The 20,387-nt window shown below is 43.7% G+C and overlaps 1 protein-coding gene across 1 annotated transcript in view; it reads right to left on the bottom strand.

Annotated features, from left to right (window-relative positions):
• GRIN2B (glutamate ionotropic receptor NMDA type subunit 2B) overlaps positions 1-20,387 on the bottom strand; it is a 276,730-nt gene that overhangs the window by 98,775 nt on the left and 157,568 nt on the right. The window contains exon 4 of the mRNA XM_073327319.1: positions 6,307-6,421. Coding sequence (XP_073183420.1) covers positions 6,307-6,421 — 115 coding nt within the window. The remainder of the gene's footprint in view (positions 1-6,306; positions 6,422-20,387) is intronic.

The raw sequence follows: 20,387 nt of genomic DNA, 5'->3' as shown, positions 1-20,387 counted from the left end.
CTCACAGTTCACCTCTCACTTCTGGTGCAAAGCGTTCAGGCTGCTGGGTATCTGCATATCCACCCCCACTGCATACCAACCTCCCAGAGAGGGACAAACAGAATGGGTGAACGAAGTACTGGAGCAGTACATGAGATGCATTGTAAATTATCATCAAGATAACTGGTCTATGCTCCTGCCATATGTCAAACATATGCCATATGTTTTCTTACAATAATGCTGACCATCCCTCTACGGGTCAGAGCCCCTGCTTCACTAATTACTAGTTCCACCCTGGTTTCTACCCGGTGTTACCAGCAGCCTCCCCAAACCCTGCTGCCAACATCTGCGTCCAACAGATGCATCTTATTCAGGAAGAACTCAAGAACCACTTAGAAGAGGCAAAGGAGGCCTACAAGAGATATGCAGACCATCGGCGACTAGAAGCTCCAGTATTTACAGTTGGCCAGAAGGTATGGCTCACTGCCAGACACCTCCAGACCAGGCAACTCTCCCATAAATTGAGCCATCCATTCCTGGGACCCTTCCTGAATATGCCAGCGGATTAATCTGGTTATCTTCAAACTCCGTCTTCCCCAGTCTCTCAAAATACACCCAGTTTTCCATGTTTCCCTTCTGAATTCCTGTACTGAGAATTCCTTCCGACTGAACCACACTGCCACCTCCACCAGTCAAAATCCAGGATCACAAGGAATACAAAGTGTGTGCCAGCCTCAATTCCCAAGAGCTGCCTGTACTGTCTGGTGAACTGGGAAGACTATGACCCAAAAGAATGCACTTGTGAGCCTGCCTCCTACATCTACACCCCTGACCTGCTGGAAGACCTGCTGGAAGAATTCCACCAGTCTCACCCAGACAAGGTTGGGCCAGCACCACCATGAAGGGAGGCCTGAAAGAGGGCATGATGTTAGAGTCTGCAGGGCTGGAACCTGGGACCATGGGGATTCTGGGCTATTGATGCCGCTGCATCACCACAGGAGGCTTAGACTGGGCTCCCATGGGAAGACCTTGTGAGGTTGAGCTCAGCAGGAAGTACTGCCCAGCAGGACCTGAGTGGCAGCCCCTTACATTCCACTGATTGGCTGGTGCCAGTACTTAAACCAGGAAGTCATAACGGGGTGTCTGAGGAACACCACAGCCTGCTTGTCTCTGCACCAGACCCTGCTTGCGATTGACCCTAGACTCCAACTTCCAACCCTGTTTTTTTTCTCAACTTTACTATTCGATTGCCATCTGTAACCTGGTACCCGACCCTGATCTTCTGGTAATCTAATCGTACCTGACGCCTGACTCTCAGTTCATCCTCTGGCCTGTCTTGGACTCTGTTCTCACAGTAACCTAATCCTTCCTGCCTCCTGATGTGTGACTCTTGTTCTGCCCACTAGCCCATCTCGGACTCTGACTTCCTGGTAGCTGATTCAGCCTGACTCCCAACTCCTGCTCTGACCATTAGGTCTCACTGCCCACGTCTTGCTCATGACATGGGAAAGATAATGGAGAAGCTGATACAGGATTCAATTAAAACTTAAAGGAGGGTGATGTAATTAATGCAAATCAATATGGGTTTATGGAAAATAGATCCTATCAAACTAACTCAATATCTATTTTTGATGAGATTACAAGTTTCGTTGATAAAGGTAATAGTGTTGATGTAATATACTTAGAATTCTATGAGGCATTTGACTTGGTACTGCATGACATTTTGATTAAAAAACTAGAAAGATACAAAATTAAGACAGCACACATTAAATGGATTAAAAACTGGATAACTGATAGATCTCCAAATTTAATTGTAAATAGGGAATCATCATCAAAGAGGTGTGTTTCAAGAGGTGTCTGTGGGGATCAGTTCTTGGCCCTACACTATTTAACATTTGTATTAATGAACTGCAAGAAACCATAAAATCATCACTCAAAGTTTGCGGATGACAGAAAAATCGAGGGTGTGATAAATAATAAAGAGGAGATGTCACTGAAACAGAGCAATCTAGACTGTTTGGTAAGCTGGGCACAAGCAAAAAATATGTATTTTAATAGGGCTAACTGTAAATGTACACATCTAGGAATAAAGAACGTAGGCCATTCTTTCAGGATGGGGGACTCTATCCTGGGAAACAGTAACTGAAAAAGATTTGGGGGGCATGGTGGATAATCAGCTGAACATGAGCTCCCAATGATACACTGTGGCCAAAACAGCTAATGCAATCCTTGGATGCATAAACAGGAGAATCTCCAGTAGGAGTAGAAAGGTTATTTTACTTCTGTATTTGGCACTGCTGCAACCCCTGCTGGAACAGTGTGTCCAGTTCTGGTGTCCACAATTCAAGAGAGTGTTGATAGTTTGGAGAGGGCTCAGAAAAGAGCAGTGAAGATTATTAAAGAATTAGAAAACATGTCTTAGACTCAAGGAGCTCAATCACTCTATCTATTTAGCTTAACAAAGAAAAGGTTAAGGAGCGACTTGATTACAGCCTATAAGTACCTACATGGGGAACAAATGTTTAATAATGGGCTCTTCAATCTAGCAGAGAAAGGTATATAACACAGTCCAGTGGCTGGAAGCTGATGTTAGACAAATTCAGACTAGAAATAAGGCATACATTTTTAACAGTGAGCGAGTAACCGTTGGAACAATTTATCAGTTCTCCATCACTAGTAATATTTTAAATCAAGATTGGATTTTTTCTAAAAGACATGTTCTGGGAATTATTTTGTGGAAATTCTCTGACCTGTGTTATACAATGGTCCTTTCTGGCCTTCGAACCTATGAATCTAGGGTGCTGCTAATGAGTTACAAAGCTTTTCATGCGAGGGTCACCAGTCTGAATCCAGCTCCGCTCAGCCAGGGTTAAAAGGTATTCCAGCATAATAGATGTATAGTGGCCCCTATGTATCAGACTTTCCCACAGTCTCCCCATGGACTTCCTTATGGCACTGGTCAAGCTGACCACTTAGAAGCAGGAGAAGAAAGATCACTCATAAAAATGCCCTTTGTGACTGTGGTGCTATTTTCCTGGGCCTTGCACATGCACGCATCCAGTTTTAGATTCATCGATTCTAAGGTCAGAAGGGACCATTTTGATCACGTAATCTGACCTCTTGTACAACACAGGGTACAGAACTTCCCAGAAATAATTCCCATTTGAACTAAAGCAGATCTTTTAGAAAAACATCAATTCTTGATTTTTAAAATTGCCAATGGTTAATTACCCTCGCTGTTAAAATTTACAGTGCTCCTCTGGGCAGCATCCACTGACTCCCCACTTCAAAGCTTCTTGCATCAGTGGACACTGTGTGTGGTTCTCTGCTCGGTGTGTCCCCAACTCCATTTTACTGCACCTTTTACCTCACTCCTGTTCCAAGCCCTCTTGAGTTGTCCCCCTGTTCTCAGCTGACCCCAGTTCCTTTTTTGATCCCTCCTTTACTTTAGGGTTAGATGCAAATTTTTTAGAAATATCATAGAATCATAGAAATGTAGGACTGGAAGGGATCCCGATAGGTCATCTAGTCCAGTCCCTTGCACTGAGGTAGGACTAATGATCTAGACCATCCCTGACAGGTGTTTGTTTCTAACCTGTTCTTAAGAATCTCCAGTGATGGAGATTCTGCAGCCTCACTTGGTAATTTATTCCAGTGCTTAATTATCCTGAAAGTTAGGAAGTTTTTCCTAATGGCTAACCTAAATCGCTCTTGCTTCAAGTTAAGACCACTACTTCTTGTCCTGTCCTCAGTGGTTAAGGGAAACAGTTTATCACCCTCCTCTTTATAACCACCTTTTATGTACTTTGAAGACTTATCATGTGCCCCCTCAGTCTTCTCTTCTCCAGATTAAACAAATGCAATTTTTTCAATCTTTTCTTGTAGGTCATGTTTTCTAGATCTTTAATCATTTTTATTGCTTTCCTCTGAATCTTCTCTAATTTGTCCACACCTTTCCTAAAGTGTGGTGCCCAGAATTGGATACAATACTCCAGCTAAAAGAAAAGGAGGACTTGTGGCACCTTAGAGACTAACAAATTTATTTGAGCATAAGCTATCAGTGCTGAATAGAATGGAAGAATTACAACACTTCAGAATGACGTTCACTTTTTTTGCAACAGTATTACATTGTTGACTCTCATTTAGTTTGTGATCCACTATAAATCCCAGATCTTTTTCTGCAGTACTCCTTCCTAGGCAATCATTTCCCATTTTGTATTTTACAATTGATTATTCCTTTCTAAGTGTAGTACTTTGCATTTGACTTTATTGAATTTCATCATATTTATTGCAGACCATTTCTCCAGTTTGTGCTGATCATTTTGAATTCTAATCCTGTCCTCCAAATCACTTGCAACCCTCCTCAGCCTGGTGTTGTCTGCAAATTTTAAAAATGTACTCTCTATGCCATTTTCCAAATCATTTATGAAGATATTGAACAGAACCAGACCCAAGACAGACCCCTCTGGGTCCCTACTCGATATGCTCTTCCAGCTTGATTGTGAACCATTGATAACTACTCTCGGAGTATGTTTTTCCAACCAGTTATGCACTCACCTTATAGTAGGTTAATTTAAGCTATATTTCCCTAGTTTGTTTCTGATATAGTATCAAAAGCCTTATTAAAGTTGAAAATACATGATATCTATTGCTTCCCCATTATCAAAAATGCTTGTTACCCTATCAAAGTATATTATATTGGTTTGACATGACATGTTCTTGACAAACCCATGATGACTGTTACTTATCATCTATTATCTTCCAGGTGTTTACAAATTGATTGTTTGTTTGATTATTTGCTCCCTTATCTTTCCGGGTACTGAAGTTAGACTGACTGGTCTTTATTCCCCTTTCTATAAATAGGTACTGTATTTGCCCTTTTCCAGTCCTGTGGGATCTCGCCCATCCTCCACAACTTCTGAAAGAGAATGCCTAATGGCTCAGAGATCTCTTCAGACAATTCCTTAAGCATACTAGAATGTATTTCATCAGGCCCTGCTGACTTGAAGACCTCTAACTTGTTTAAGTAAGTCTTAACTTTTTCCTTCCCTAGATTAGCCTTAGATCCTACCCCATTTATACTGATGTTCGCTATTGTTAGTCATCCAATCGGTGCTAACCTTTTTGGTGAAAAGTGAAACAAAAAAGACATTTAATACTGTGGCCATTGCTGCATTTTTGTTATATTCTCTCCTACTCAGAGAGTGATGGGCCTATTCTGTATTTGTAGAATGTATTATTGTTACCCTTTATGTCCCTACCTAGTTTAATCTCATTTTGTGCCTTGGCCTTTCTAATTTTGTCCCTACATGTTAATGGGGATTTTTTATATTCATCCTTCATAATTTGACCTAGTTTTCACATTTTGTCTTACTCTTTTAGGAGTTCCAGTTTATTGAAGATCTCCTGGTTAAGCCAGGATGGTCTTTCACCAGACTTCCCATCTTTCCTATGCTTTGAGATCATTTGCTCTTATGCCTTTCATAATGTCTCTTTAAAAAAACTGCCAACTCTCCTGAACATTTTTCCCTTAGACTTGCTGCCCAGGGGACATTATCTACCTATTCTCTGAGTTTCTTAACGTCTGCATTTTTGAAGTCCATTCTCTTCATTCTGCTTTTTTCCTTCCAACTATTCCTTAGAATTATGAACTCGATCATTTCATGATTACTTTCACCCAAGCTGCCTTCTATCTTGAAATTCCATCTTCCAAGATGCAAATGAACTCATTAAATAATTTACCTAAAATGTCATACATGGAGCTGCACCTAACACCCCATCCCATTGAAAATTGTATGCGTCTCTCTCTAGTGGCTGAAGTCCTAAACCTTGATACAAAGGATAGCTAATGTTGTATCTCTTTTAGTTAGTAAAGGCCTGCGATTTTGATGCTGAAGTTCCTGAGTTCTAGTCCTCATGTCATATATAAGGCGAAGCTGGTAACTGCAGTGTCTACAGCCAGGGGTCCATTCGACTGACTGTCCCCATTCAAGGCTGTCCTTAAATCTGTCAGTGGTTCTGCTGTAGGGAGCTGAACTCTATTACGTAAAACAGGAAAGTGGACGCTGAAGGGAACCATGAGTGAATCTATGAACGTTTTATGCAAACTAATATGATAATGTATTGGTGGCCTACATTTGAGAAGAGATGGTGTCCTTGTATTATTGGAGACACCCAAATCCAGCTCCCACAGACCCTCAGAGGAAGTAAGGAGCTGGTCACCCTTTGGTACAAGGAAGTCCTGAAGAGAGAGGGGTTAATTTGATGAGCACCTTCACCACCCTCCTCCTTCCCAGTTTAGTCCAAGAGTCTCCAAACATATCCTACCCTCTCCCATTTCCTCTCCTTGGTTAGAAGGATGATCACCAGCTTGGGATGCATCTGGTAGCCGTCCTCACTGAAGGACAAATTCCTCCCTTCAAAGGTGACATTAATCAGGTACCTAGAAGAGAGAGAAAAGATAGAAGATTTTAAACACACAACAACCATACCCAGAACAGAGACCTACCTCCCTGACCGCAGTTTAAATGAGGGTTGTAGTGACAGTGCAACGGACTTGGAACAGCAGGGAGGGAATCAGAGAGGGAATGGGGGAAGTAGCAGTGGCAGAGGGGTAACAGGAGAGCTGTTATGTAAGGAGTTGAGAGAGACAGACCAAGGCAATCTCCCATATGTCACTACTGGCCGCTGTGATAGGACGATCACTTTTCTCTCTGGCTCTTGCTGAATTGCTTTGTGAGTAGTACCCATCGCAACCACATTAGTGCAAGCATGCTCACAGTACTTAATTTCCCCTTCCATAAAGGGCATGAATATTCTGCATGTGCTCCAGACCCTCATCCTCACTCTCTCTCAGAGAGGCATCTCCTTCACATATCATTGAAAGATGGTCATGGGATGGGGATACAGAGGTGGAGATACTGCTCTCATCAGGTGACCAGCTAATGTGGCAGGGTTCTGCAGGGAGAGGAGTAAGGAAAGTGAGATGCGCCCTATTCAACTGCCATTGACATCAATGCACTTTTTGGCATTGACTTCAATGGCAGCAGAACAGGGCCCAAAGCAGCTCTTTGAGGCATAGGATTAATTCACAGATTAAAGGCTCTGGTAGCCAGTTAAAAGAGCCTTTTTGTAAGGATGGAATAGTTCATTGTATGTAGTGGGATCAAACAATAAAAGTCACAAAGACGAACAGCCAACCAAATCACTGGAGCACCTTCTCAAGATCTCATTTGGTCTATAGCGGGTGCCTCACTGCTGAGCAGCCCAGTCCAGTCTTGGGCCATCCCATAATAAAAATTAAAATGGTCTATTAAACAGACTGGGCCTCGTACTCATTTACAACAAGGCCACTTTGCACCACTCTGTCAGTGAAAAGGGCTTTCATGGAGACATAGTTTGCTGTTCTACTCACTTTAAGGCTCCTTGACACTGCCAAAGCATTTTAAAGAGGCCTGGCTGTACATGAGAATCAGGTCTATTGTTTTTAACTATCCAAATGACATGTTTTATTTTAAAATTACATTGTGGGCGTGAGGGAGAGGAAATAGATTCATAGATATTAAGGTCAGAAGGGACCATTATCATCATCTAGTCTGACCTCCTGCACAACGCAGGCCACAGAATCTCACCCACCCACTCGTGTGATAAGCCTCTCACCTATATCTGAGCTATTTAAGTCCTCAAATCATGGTTTAAAGACTTCAAGGAGCAGAGAGAGAATCCTTCAGCAAGTGAACCGTGCCCCATGCTACAGAGGAAGGTGAAAAATAGATGTTTCATAGTTCAATGGCTTATAAGAAACCTTTGGCGGTCTCCCCCGTTTGTATATTTCACTTCAACTCACTATCCTGTTCTCGCAAAACTAGAATTTTTCATTACACACCTGCTATATCACAAGTAGAGTCACATAATGGTAAGAGCTAGAGGTGACCATCTTATCAGCAGGGTTGGCCCCAATAACAATTTCTTCAGTGTTTTGTCCAGTCCCATTTAAAAACTACTCAAGCAGTGTTTCTACCACCTACATCAAAAGACTCTTCAAATCTACTACACCACTGTGACTCTGACAGACCAGATGCCAGCTCATGCCAAGCATCCCCGGCCTCAATGGAACACTGATAAATACACAGCTAAAATCGGCCTGGCTCACTTGTGTGTTAGTATGGTTTAAATAAGTATTAGAATTATAAACATGTGCTTAGAATTTAGACTTTATGGAATGCTTGCAATCTCACTTGTAACATCTGTATCCAATACTGTAAGATAATTTTTAAATGTTTGTATTATAAGCCTCTATGACTGCGTAAATCACGGGTAAACTACTGAGCTCCAAGCTCCAACTGACAGTGTTATATCCTGGCTAACAAGGAAGGCCCATCAATGCCAGATGAACTATTGTGGAACATTAAAAAGGACAAAAGACTTGGTTGATTGCTTTCCCTACCACCACCCCCATGAAGATGAGATATGCAAGTGAATTTCTCCCATCAGCTGAGTTTGCAGCTGAAAGCACAAGGGAGGAAGAGAATAAAATACCCTAACAAGAAGGAACTGTATCTTATGCCTGATTGGACTCTGGGGGCAAGATTTCTAGGCATAAGCAAAGGATCCTAAGCTGCTTTGCCTGGGTTAGCCCTAAAAGATATAGAGCTTGCTGATTATAGAAACTTCTATTATCTTTTGAAACTTAACATTGGAACTCACTTGTGTATGTATGCTTGCCTGCTTTAACCTTACAAATTACTCTCTGGCTTCCTTTTCCTATTTAATAAATCTTTACATAGTTTATTATAGGATTGGCTAAAAGCACCTCTGGTGTGAGATCTAAAGTGCAATTGACTTGGGGTAAATTACTGGTCCGTTGGGACTGGGAGTAACCTGAATATTGCTGTGATTCGCAGTAGAATGGACGATCTATCACAAAGGTCAGCTTGCCTGGCTGGCAAGTGCCCAAAGGGACTGTCTGTGACTCCATGTTAAGGCCATTATAGTGCCTGAGGAGATTACACCTGATCATTGGTTGGCAAAATCTAAGTACAGAACTCACAACCAGCTTGGGGTTTGTGCCCTGTCTCTTAAAAGTCTGCCCTGAAGTAGGTACTCACTCTTGAGCTACTGCAGGACAGCTTAACACACACATTTTGTTAGGAAATGTTTCCTCATACTCAAACTAAATTTCCCTTTAATTGCACTTGAACAATCCTAAAAAATCCCTCTTCCTTTGAGCTATTTAAACCCTCTGAACGTTTGTGGATGATTACCATTACTAACCCCATCATAATTTAACCAAATGACTGTATACACAATCAGTCAAGTTTTTATAAAGCAACTAATAATTTTAGGTGCCTCCCTTTATGGGTGCCCAATCTGAGTCCAAAGGGTCTGATTTTCAGAGAGTGGGTGCTTATCACTTTCTAAAATTCAGGCCTCTTTTACAGAGAGTTCTGTTAGGCACCCAAAATCACTAGTCATTTTTTAAAATCTTGGCCATGTAATGTCTGGAACATTTCCTCAAGCTAGATAAGTTCTCCAGTCTGAGAACCACTTTTTTGCTTTTCCCTGAATTCCCTCCAATTATTTTGCATCATTCTTGTTCTGATGTGTCCAGAGCAGCAAATGATATTCCAGGTGAAAGGCTCCCTCAGAGCACCAGAAAAATTGATAAGATCCCTTCAGCGTGAGGCCATCATGAGAACTATTTCAGTGTGGGTTAGGAGGCAGCTTTATTTCAGTGTTTAGAAAACAGCGGCAAAAAAGAAGAGATTAACTATGCATCAATATACAATATTTCTAACAACCTTCCAAGAGCAATAACATTGGGGGAATCTCCATCACCACAGCGTGGAGACAGCAAGAAAGTTCATAGAAATCAGCAAGAGCTATTTGACAACAGGGTTTCTTTTCTTTTTGTTTTTCATTGCAAAGATCAGAACCATAATAATAATTAGAGAGGAGTCAGGAGTTGCATTGAGATTTGCACCTAAAGCAGTACTAAAATCCCTCTGTTTCACACTTTAAGGACTGAATTTAGTCTCTAAAATTGGTACAAGAACTCTTCAGGGAGTTCTCTTTCTAGTTCTGTAGTAGCATATTTACCAACTTTTACAGTGGGAATACTTAAACATGCTCCCTTCTGAACGTTGCCCTGCTTTCCTTACATTTCTTAAGATACTTGTATCCAAACAACTACTAACAGCACCCATGATCTCCAGACCTTGGACACATAGACTTGCACACTCTAATGGTATCTCTGACATAGGCCACTTTTGAAATGTTAAAATTAAACCCATAGTCTTTCCCCTTCGTTGGGATAATGGACATGCACTACACCAAGATTAGCCAAATGGATTTGCTCAGATCTGTCAGCTACTTCCATTTTCCGTCGCCGACGGTCTGTCTCCCTGACTCACGAGCTCTGCTCAGCACAGAGATCCTCAGGACCCAGGGAAACAGGCTGGGCAGACGAGGGTATGGTAGGTGGACAGTGATGGAGAGATGGGCCTCTGGGTGTGGGTACTGGTTAACAAGGGATGGATTGGGGGAGGGGGGGGATGAGAGGCTGAGCAGGGATGTGTGATGGACCTGAGGGAGAAGCAGCTTGTGTGAAAGGCAGATGGGGGCCTCCAGCGGTGTAGAGGGCCTGGGGTGATGGAAGCCCAGTGCTTCTGTGCCAATGTATTAGTGTTTGAAAGGCTCCCTGGCACAGCAAGCCAACAGTGTACAAGACAGCAACACCCACGCAGCTGACTGACTGTGCACACCACCCTTGGCACACTAAGGGCCCACACACGGCATTGCTGCCTTGGTACGTGTCCCAAACAGCCCTTATCTGCTCCAACCAGCTGCTCCCAAGTAAGACCTACGTTCTGCCAGAACCCCCCATAACACCACCTCCCCCGAGCAAGGAGCTGAGTGGGAATGGGGGTGAGCAGGGAGACTGCTCAGCATCTCTGCACTGAGGCATTAGCTATGGAGGGAGGAGACATGTGTGCAGTGGGTGGTGGATGGGGGGGGTGAGGTAATTCAGAGAAGATGAAATCATGGTTGTAGGTTGGGTGAGTAGTTAACTAGTGATATTCTGGGTTTTTTTATGCTTTAGCTGATGATACAGGCACTTGAGCAATCTTAATGGCCTTTTAACAAAGCTTTCTGTTTGCGGAATAATCATAATATAAGCATTTCTCTAGCACCTAATTTCAAACATTAAAGGGTCAAAAATCCTGCCTTCATTTACACTTTGTGCTGCCCCTTTGGGTTCAGTGGAGCTGCCAAGAGTGCAAAGGCAGAATCTGCCCTTAGAGAATTAAGATGCACACAATATTATCCTCATTTTACAGATGAGCAAACAGGAACAAAAAAGGTAAGTGACTTGACCCTAGTCACATAGAAAGTCAGTGGAAGACCCCATAATAGAACCCAGGAGACCTGACGCCCACTCCTGGGCTTGAACCACTAAGCTACATTCACTTTCCTAGATTTGAGATCCTCAGCACTTCTGGTTAGTGATGAGTAGTTCAAAAGCCACATGGAACAGGAAATAGAGCATTAAAATCATACAGAATGGCCATTTGAGACTCAATGGTTGCAGACAAGTTACTAGGACAACTTAAATAGCTTCAGCTAGTGTTGGAGAAAACATGGGGAAATTAATGTTTTTAAAGAAAAAAGTTAACTGAACTTCTCTGAACCTCAGATACAGGTTTGAAGGGGATGAGTTTGAATACTGAGCTAACCAGTTCTGCCTCTTGTCTCCAGTTTCTTGACTGCGGATTCTTTATTCCTGGAGCTACAGGCAAGATGAGCTGAACTGGAAAATGACCCAGCTCAGCCAGTAGAGGTCTCTCTCCAACACACCACATGCCCACACACACATGCACCCCTGTGTCCTGTCATTCTGTGTTACAGTCAGAAGCGACAAACAGCCAGTCTGAAAACAGCACTATCATCCCAATATCTGCTGCTTTCCCTAATTAGGCACCTCATAAAAATAAGATCACCACTCCGCTGGCAGCACCTTCTCTCTCTGGAGTGGCAGGGTATGAAAGAGAAATAAAGGAAGCAATGGGAGGACAGTTGGAGAGGATGGGGAAGAGAAATGCAGAGAAATTTATCTCTTGGCGAGAATTTGCTCAGCATAACAGAGGAATAAGGCATTTGGTGGGGGGATGTGGTAGGAGGGGACTGGAAACTAACATCAACCCCTCTGTGGTGACTTGCTGTCAAATGAGTTAATCAGCAGGGGCCAGCAGGACTGGGTGGCAAAGCGGAGGAAAGAGGCATCCATGTGCATGCTCTTTGCCTGCTGAGATCTGCATGCTAGAGGACTCAGTTTCTTCTGTGAGGAGAAATACCACAACCCCTGGCAGAAGATATCGTAAGTTGGAAATTCAGTCAGTTGAATCACCCAGAGTTGATTCACCTCCCCACTATGTGAGTTACACCTGTGTAAAACAGAATGGGACCCAGGATTTCTAAGGCTCTGGCATCATTCCAGTTTTGCAATAATCTCTGCTAAACCAGTCCTGAGCTCCACATAGTTCTAACCAATGCCTTTCAATCCAGAGTTTGGCACTCCATACTATCCAGTCCTGGGCTGCCACATGCAACTTTGTCAACGCACCTCATTCCTAGTCTGCAGCACCTACTGCTACTCCATTCCTGGGCTTCTCCTGAAGAGACCACCAGTGTGTTTGGTGCATTTACAGGACAAACAAAAGGGACAATCACATTCATTTTCACATGTGAATTTTGGTCGTCAAAGGCAAGAGATGTAAGGATGATGGACTAACCCAACATTGCACCACTCAACAGTCCCACCTCTCTTCATTCAGCCCTTCCCTCATCCCTGGGACAGTTAGTCCTCAAATCCCCTTACAATGTCACCAGCATTTCCGTCCACACTCAAGATGAGAGTCAAATCATGTAGTTAACAAAAGAAAACAACCCACCTTCCCCCTCACTACCGAATCAAACCTGAATTCCCCAAACCTTTTTGAAGGTTCAAAGTCATTTTGAATAACGTCCTTTCCACATCACCTTTTTACTAACTTCTAACAACCACCTCTCTGATTCTGGATTTTGGTGAGGGCTCAACATGTTCAAATATTGCAAAAGTGTTCTCATATGCATCCCAGGCCCAGCTGGAGACAACTGAAATCTCTTGAGACAGGCTGTGATAATGAGACATCAAGTTCAATTACACCGACCGATGGTCTAGATAAGCCTCCGGAGCAGAGCTAGGCAGGGGATGGTTTTCCTGTCCTCCAAAAATATTTGAGATATCAACATTTTTAACATCTTAAATTGGGATGAAAAACAGAAGTCTCAAACATTTTCACAAACCAAAAAATAAAAATAATAATTACAAATTGGTTTGCGTCACTCAAAATGTTTCATTTCAATTGCAGATGGGACACTGGATAGGATGGGCCAGGGCTCTGAGGTGACACTGAGCATTCTGTCTCTCAGGTGCCGGGCTGGCTGGTTCTTACTCACATCCTCAGGGTCTGACTGGTTACTATATGTGGGGTCGGGAAGAAATTTCCCCCCAGTTCAGATTGGCAGGGTCCTTGTGGGGGGTTCGCCTGCCTCTGCAGAAGTGTGGGCTGCTTGCCAGGATTATCTGGGTAGATCTCACTTAATCATTTCCCTGCCATTGCAGGGGCCCTGAGCACTGCTGTACCAGGTGCCCTCCTACTCTCTGCTTGTGGAATGTAATAGTCTAGTCTCATGTGGGCCTTACTACTTTGGTCTCATTTCCATTGTTGGTTTTAGTGGGTGGGTGTTGTGGACTGTGTATCCAGGAGGCCAGACTATATGATCTAGTGATCCCTTCCGGCCTTAAACTCTGACTCAAACATTTTTTTTTAAACAAAATAATCTTTTTGTCTAAATTCACTCAAATGTTGACGTGTTTTCGGTTGAACAACTGATTTGTTCCCAGTATTTCTTTTGAGTCAAGCGATTTGTCAAAAATTGCCTTGGTTCACAAAAAGTTTCAGTTTTGACGAATCAGCATTTTTTGGCAACAAAAAAACAAAAAAAGTTTATCAAAAAATTCCTGACCAGCTCTGCTCCTGCACTTTTGGTGCTTAACACAACTGATCTGCCAGACCTTTTGGAAGTTCACCCATCTTTCATTCACCCCATGCTCCACCTGCATTCTGTGGCACATCGGCTGTTGCAATGCTGATGGCTTGTATTGCTGAGAAATGCAGATACGTCTGGCTGTTTTTATGGAGCATCTGGATGTTGTCAGGTGCAATTTATGGCAAAATAATTCCATGTAGAAAGCCCAATCAGTGCTTATTTAACATGGTACAGGGCCTGGACTCTGCTCCTTCTACTGCAAGAGGAAATGAAACAGCAGAAGCCATTTAATTATCAGATTAAAATTTAAAGGAACCGTCTTTCAGTCTGTCTCTCTCTTCCACTCCTTTCCATCTCTCTTTCAAATTTTCCACTGAATTTGATGAGATGTATTTTAAGGATAGAGAAAAACGAGGCAGCAAAGGGATTGGCTGAAGCTTGGCATAGTGCAGGTATCCTGAGCAAAGGCAGCCAGAAAAGCTGTCCAAGTTACAGACACTTGGTGACTAGTGAAACAAACCTTCACCACTGGTTTAAGTGAGCCATTCAGAGCTAAGGGCAGCCTTGTACAATTCTCCTTGCCTATTCATGCAGTCATCTCTATTTATTTATTTTAATGGGTGAGTATAACATCATTTTTTCAATCTCATCAATCATCATGAAAAAGGGTAGATGAGCAGATTTTGTGCCTGGGCTGGTAAAGCTCTTTAGGCTCCTTCAAGCTAAATGGCAATATAGAAATGTAAGACATTAGTTTAGTTTATATGTGCCATCAACTTCTATGTAAAATACATGGAGCTGGTGTAGATGGATGTAGCCCCTCCCCACTGTTTTCAATGGAGCTACACCAGTTTAGGCCAGCTGAGGATCTGGCCCATCGTTTTGATGAAGTCTGGTTTTCCTGATGCTTTATCCTGACTCGTAAAATGTTCATTTCTACCAGAAGGGACATTATCACTTATGTTTTATTGCTATTTCTCCATTACCTCCTGGAAGACATTTTTTTAAAATGTGTACTAATACTTCCATACTCTTGCTACTGCTATGTGTACTTTCAGGGCAAATAGATTCAAGTATGAGCATTTTCCATCATTCCTGCAATAGAAATAAATGCAAAAATAGAAGTTAACATCACTGTATTGCATTTTTCTTCTATTTATTTTATTTTCAGTGAATGTAGCACTTGGGAAAGATACTGAGATGACAGCACCTGGAGATGGTGTTCGTATTTATCCCCAGAATCCATACATCATGGACAATGGCAAGGCAAGTTTCCCCCCCCCCACACACACACACACAGCGCAATCCTAACTAAAGGAGACTATCACTGGGAATGAAAGAGAAGTTCCGTTTCCATGGCTCATGCAGTCCTCTGCCCCTCCATTGAGAGCACGAACAAAAAGGCCTATCACTGGCAATTGTAATGGCCGTTTCTGCAACATGGACACCTGTCCATTAGGAACTGTACTGAGACGGGACTCATTTTGCAAAGGCTGCTGAATGGCCATCAATTAATACCAGCTTTCAGGCACTACCAGCCTGGGGAAGGATTGATGCCAATGACCTGAAGATGAAAGGCCATCTCATCCCACAATCCCCCTGAGCCCTCCAGTCTCCTCAGTAACTTTCTTTCACCCACCAAAGAACATCCCAGGGCTGATTCTTCAGTGTCTGGCACCCTGTGCAGTCATTTACACCTAGGAAGGAATAGCTGAAAGACACTGCCTGCCATGCTGGCAGACCAGGTGCCAAAGTCTCCAGGCCAAAGTCCCCTGTCTCAGCTGAAAACTGACAAACACAGAGCTGTAATCAGTCTGGCTCTCCTGCGTGTTAGCATTGCTAACGTAAGTATTAGAATTATAAGAATGTGTTTAGTGTTTATGGAATGCATGTAAGTTGCTGCCTGCATTAATCTCACTTATAACATCTGTCTCCCATACTGTAAGGGAATATTTGAGCATTTGCATGTAAGCCTCTAACCATGTAAATCACCAGACAGGAGAGAGACATTAACTAGTGTGAAATGCTGGTCTACAACAGTCAGTGTTATGGCCTGCCCAACAAGGAAGGCCCATCAACACAAGATGAACTAGTGTAGAACATTAAAGAGGAAAAAAGATTTTTTTTGTTTACTCTCCCCCCCCCATGAATATGAGTCATGGAAGTGAATTCCTCCCATCAGCTGAGTTTGCAGGTCAAAGCACAAGGGAGGAAGGGAATAAAAACTCCTACCATGGAGGAACTGTATCGATATGCTCCTTGGACTCTGCAGAGCAAGGATTACTAGGTGTAAGCAAAATGCCTAGCCTGGGTTAGCCCTAACGGACATATAGAGCTTGCTGATTATATAAGCTTCTATTACCTTTTGAAACTTAACACTGGAACTCATTTGTGTGGGGGTGTACCCAGTGGTGAGCTGGAGCTGGTTCGCACCGGTTCACTGGAACCGGTTGTTAAACGGGACAACTGGTTCTAAAAGGGCTTCTAAATTTATAAACTGACCAAAAGTTGCGCCTTAGGTGCCGACTCCGTAGGTGCTCTGGGGCTGAGAAGCAGAGCGGGGCGGTGGGTTCAGGGGAGGAGGCGGAGGCGACCTAGGGTCGGGCGCGGAGCAGGAAGCTGCCGGTGGGTGCTCTGCACCCACCAAATTTTCCCCATGGGTGCTCCAGCCCCAGAGCACCCATGGAGTTGGTGTCTAAAGCACCACTTTTGATGTGATCAGTGGGGGGAGCAGCTGTTCCCCATCCTCCCCCCCAGCTACCCTCCCCTGCCCCTAGGAGCCAGAGGGACCTGCCAGATGCTTCCTGTGAGCCGCCCCAGGTAAGCACCGCCGGGACTCCCCACCTCGCCCTCCAGCAGGTCCCTCTGGCTCTTAGGGGCCGGGCGGGGTGGGTAGGCACCCACTATGGTGGCCCACGAGACCCTCCAGCCTAGTTCCAGGGGCAGTCAGGGGACGGGGTGGATGGGGCAGGGGTGGGCCACGACCCCCTCGTGGGATGAGGAGGGAACCAGCTGTTAAGATTTTGGCAGTTCATCACTGGGTGTACTGGCTTTAACTTTGTAAATAACTCTCTGATTTCCTTTTTCCATGAAATAAATCTTTAGATAGTTTATTATAGGATTGGCTACAAGTGTTGTCTTTGGTGTGAGATCTAACGTACAATTAACCTGGGCTAAGTGATTAGCCCATTGGGACTGGGAGTAACCAGAATATTGCTGTGATTCGTTATGTAAAGGACCATCTAGCACAAAGATAGGCTTCCCTGGGTGGCAAGACAGGAGTCAGAGCACCCAAGGGGACTGTCTGTGACTCCATGTTCCTGCTTCGTTATAGTGCTCAAGGAGCTTACACCTGATCATTGGTTGGTGAAATCACTCACAACCAATTTGGGGTTGGAGCCCTGGTTCTTAACAGTTTACCCTGAGGTTAGTACTCGCTCTTGAGTCACTGCAGGACAGCTTGAAGCAGCCACCCTGATCTGGTGGTATTTTATACTCCTAAATGACAAGGGCCAAGCAGTGGAAAACGAGGCCCTTGGTAATAAAAGTAGGCACAGTTTGGGATGGGATGATCTGATCTGAAATAAACAGCAGGCTCAAATCTTCACTTCCCTCCTCATCCCACCAAAAATATTCCTGAAACCCAGACCAACCTCCCCCCACCCACCCCGCAAAAACACTTTGGTCTTTGCATTTGATTAACTTGTTTTTACAAATACTGTCCACACCAAAGCTGACCAAAAATTGTCTTTCAAAATTGTTCTCAGTGGAAAAACGGGGTTTGTACTCAAACAACCTTTTGTGAAAAGTGTCTGCTTTCCATGGAAAATGTCGGCTTTACATCAAAAAACCCAAACATCTGAAAATTGAAAAGATTTTGGCCAAAATACAGAAACTTTTAATTTGGAAATGCTACCACAGTAACATATAGAGGCTGTGGTTTGGGTGCCTCTTCCCCCCATTATCCTCTATGGGCCAGGTCACCAACCAGATTTCATGTCCATGATGCAGGGTGGCTGGCAGCAACCCCCATGACTCATTGCCACAGCTCAGCAACAGGGGCATTTAGCAACTAGGAGATTTAGTCCATCCAGGGAGCCCTAGCCAATGAGCAGCATGTGGGCATGAAGTACAAACTACAACTTCCATGAGGCACTGTGATGAGATTTCCAAATCCAACTCTTCAATTTTTACCCAAAAGTTTTCCGCTGAAAATTTTCAGTTTTCAATTTTTTGCTAAAACATTGAAATGTTCTGCAGGAAAAAAAATTTTTTTTTGACCAGCTCTAGTGCACCTTTCTGCACTTCCTGGGTCCTCTGGGACTGGAAGTGAAAATCCCATGAGAGGAAACCAGTTCTGACCATATTTCAGATCTGGCTGAAGCTGGAAAGTCCTATAAATCTCATGGGAAATAAGCCCATTCTCCTAAACTTGCCTAGCTCCAGAAGTTTAGACTAACTGAACATCCAACCCTTGAGGGTTCACCCCATTGCTCGTATGAAAGAGGAGCCTATAGACAAGGGGTGATGAAGCTGGTTAGATGAAATATGAACAAAACAAAACCTTCAGCCAAAGTATGGCTCAAGCCACACGCCTTTGAGGTTTAAAAAAAAAATCTGGCTAACTAATTTTTGGTTTTAAGTGTTATTTTTCATTTCCACAGCTGCCCCTCCTTGCTCAGTCAGTAGGAATAGATGTGCTAATACCTCACTGTTCTCCTGGGCATTTCTATCCAAACTGGAAGCTGGACCACTGGAAATCTATTTCTTTTAGGCTTCACAGGGCAGCAAGAGTATGGAAAATCACATTTGTCAGAAGGCCTGTCACAGTAGGCAATAATTACTCCTTGGCACTCACCTAACAGGTTCCTGACATAAGGCAAATACAGAAAGGTCAAGAGATGCACTTCAGATCTATTTATCTATTTTAGGTCTTCTCTGCAATACACAGTTTTGTCAACAGAACAGCAGAGGTGTACACCCAATAATGCACCTCCCAACGATTTAACTCTCCTGCTACACCAACATCAGAAAACCACCTCGATGAGCGGCATAGAGCTTTTTGCAACAAAGTTACACACAGTGTCAGCATAGACACTGCTCTTGCTTATGTTGCCCTATGTGGCCTCCAGGAGGTGTCCCATAATGCCCATCATGACCAGTCTGGTAAGCAGTTTCCACTCCGCTGCCCTGCAGCCAGGAACACAGGCATGCTCCCCTCCCCATTTAAAGCCCAGAGAATTTTTTGAAATTCCACTTCCTGTTTGCTCGGCGTGGACAGCTCACATCACATCTTCCCAGCTGACCAGGCCGGCTTCCCACATGGCTTGGCAGAGCTGTTTTGTTTCTTTCCCCGTTGTAGGAAACTTCGCCGCACCAATCAACAACTACTTCTGCAGGAACCAAAGCAGCACACAGGCAACCAACATACGGACACGGTCTGAAACCGCATACATGCAGGAGCTGCATCCCTGCATCTTTGGTAACCCTCAGTCATGTGATTTCAGCTTCAATCACCACTGCCTGTGGAAAACAGTGCCAGTATTCAGAATAGTGTCCCTAGGTGCTTGAATTGATCCCCTTTTGAAACCATCCAGACTCTTTGGCCTGGGGTGGTGCAAGATGGGACAAACTCACCATGCTTAGTGTTGTGCCCATGCTTTGTGCTTGCCAAGGAAAAATGAGAAAGAGGTATAGGCAACTTTTATGATCCAAGACTGTGAATATAGTCACAATACTGACTCAATGTATTGTTTCTTTTGTGCATGCAGATGTGCCCTTGAGGGCCAGCTCCTACACACTGGTGGATTGCCTCCGTTAGATAATGAGGTGAATGAGGAAGAGTAAGGAGGACATGTTTCATGAAGTGCTGCAATTGTCAAATCAGGCCAATAGCAAGCACAGAGCATGGAGAGAGCCAGTAATTGAAAAACTAGAAATGGGATAGCCAGGAGAGGAGACAGACAGTAAAGCTCATGGAAGACCAAACAGACATGCTGAGATCCCTGATTGTGGTGCAAGTGGAACACATGCATCCTCGACTCCCCCTGCAGACCATACAGAACTGCCTTCCTTGTCCCTCCCAAACTCCCCCCACATATTCCTCTCGTGTTCCCGTCCCATTACAGTACTCCTTGCACACCACCCTTAGGGACATTTTCCATAATGACAGCTAGACTTATATGCAGATGTGAGATCCTCACTTCAGCGAGTGCTACTCACTGTCGTGTCCCTTGTAAGAAATGTAAATCTGTGTATTGCTGTTTAATAACAATTTAGGCTTACAAAGACAGTGATTATTTGAGACCCATACATTA

This window comes from Lepidochelys kempii, chromosome 1, assembly GCF_965140265.1.
Source record: "Lepidochelys kempii isolate rLepKem1 chromosome 1, rLepKem1.hap2, whole genome shotgun sequence".
Classification (NCBI taxonomy): domain Eukaryota; kingdom Metazoa; phylum Chordata; order Testudines; family Cheloniidae; genus Lepidochelys; species Lepidochelys kempii.
The sequence above is the reverse complement of the archived record's forward strand: the minus strand, read 5'-3'. Positions and strand labels throughout refer to the sequence as shown.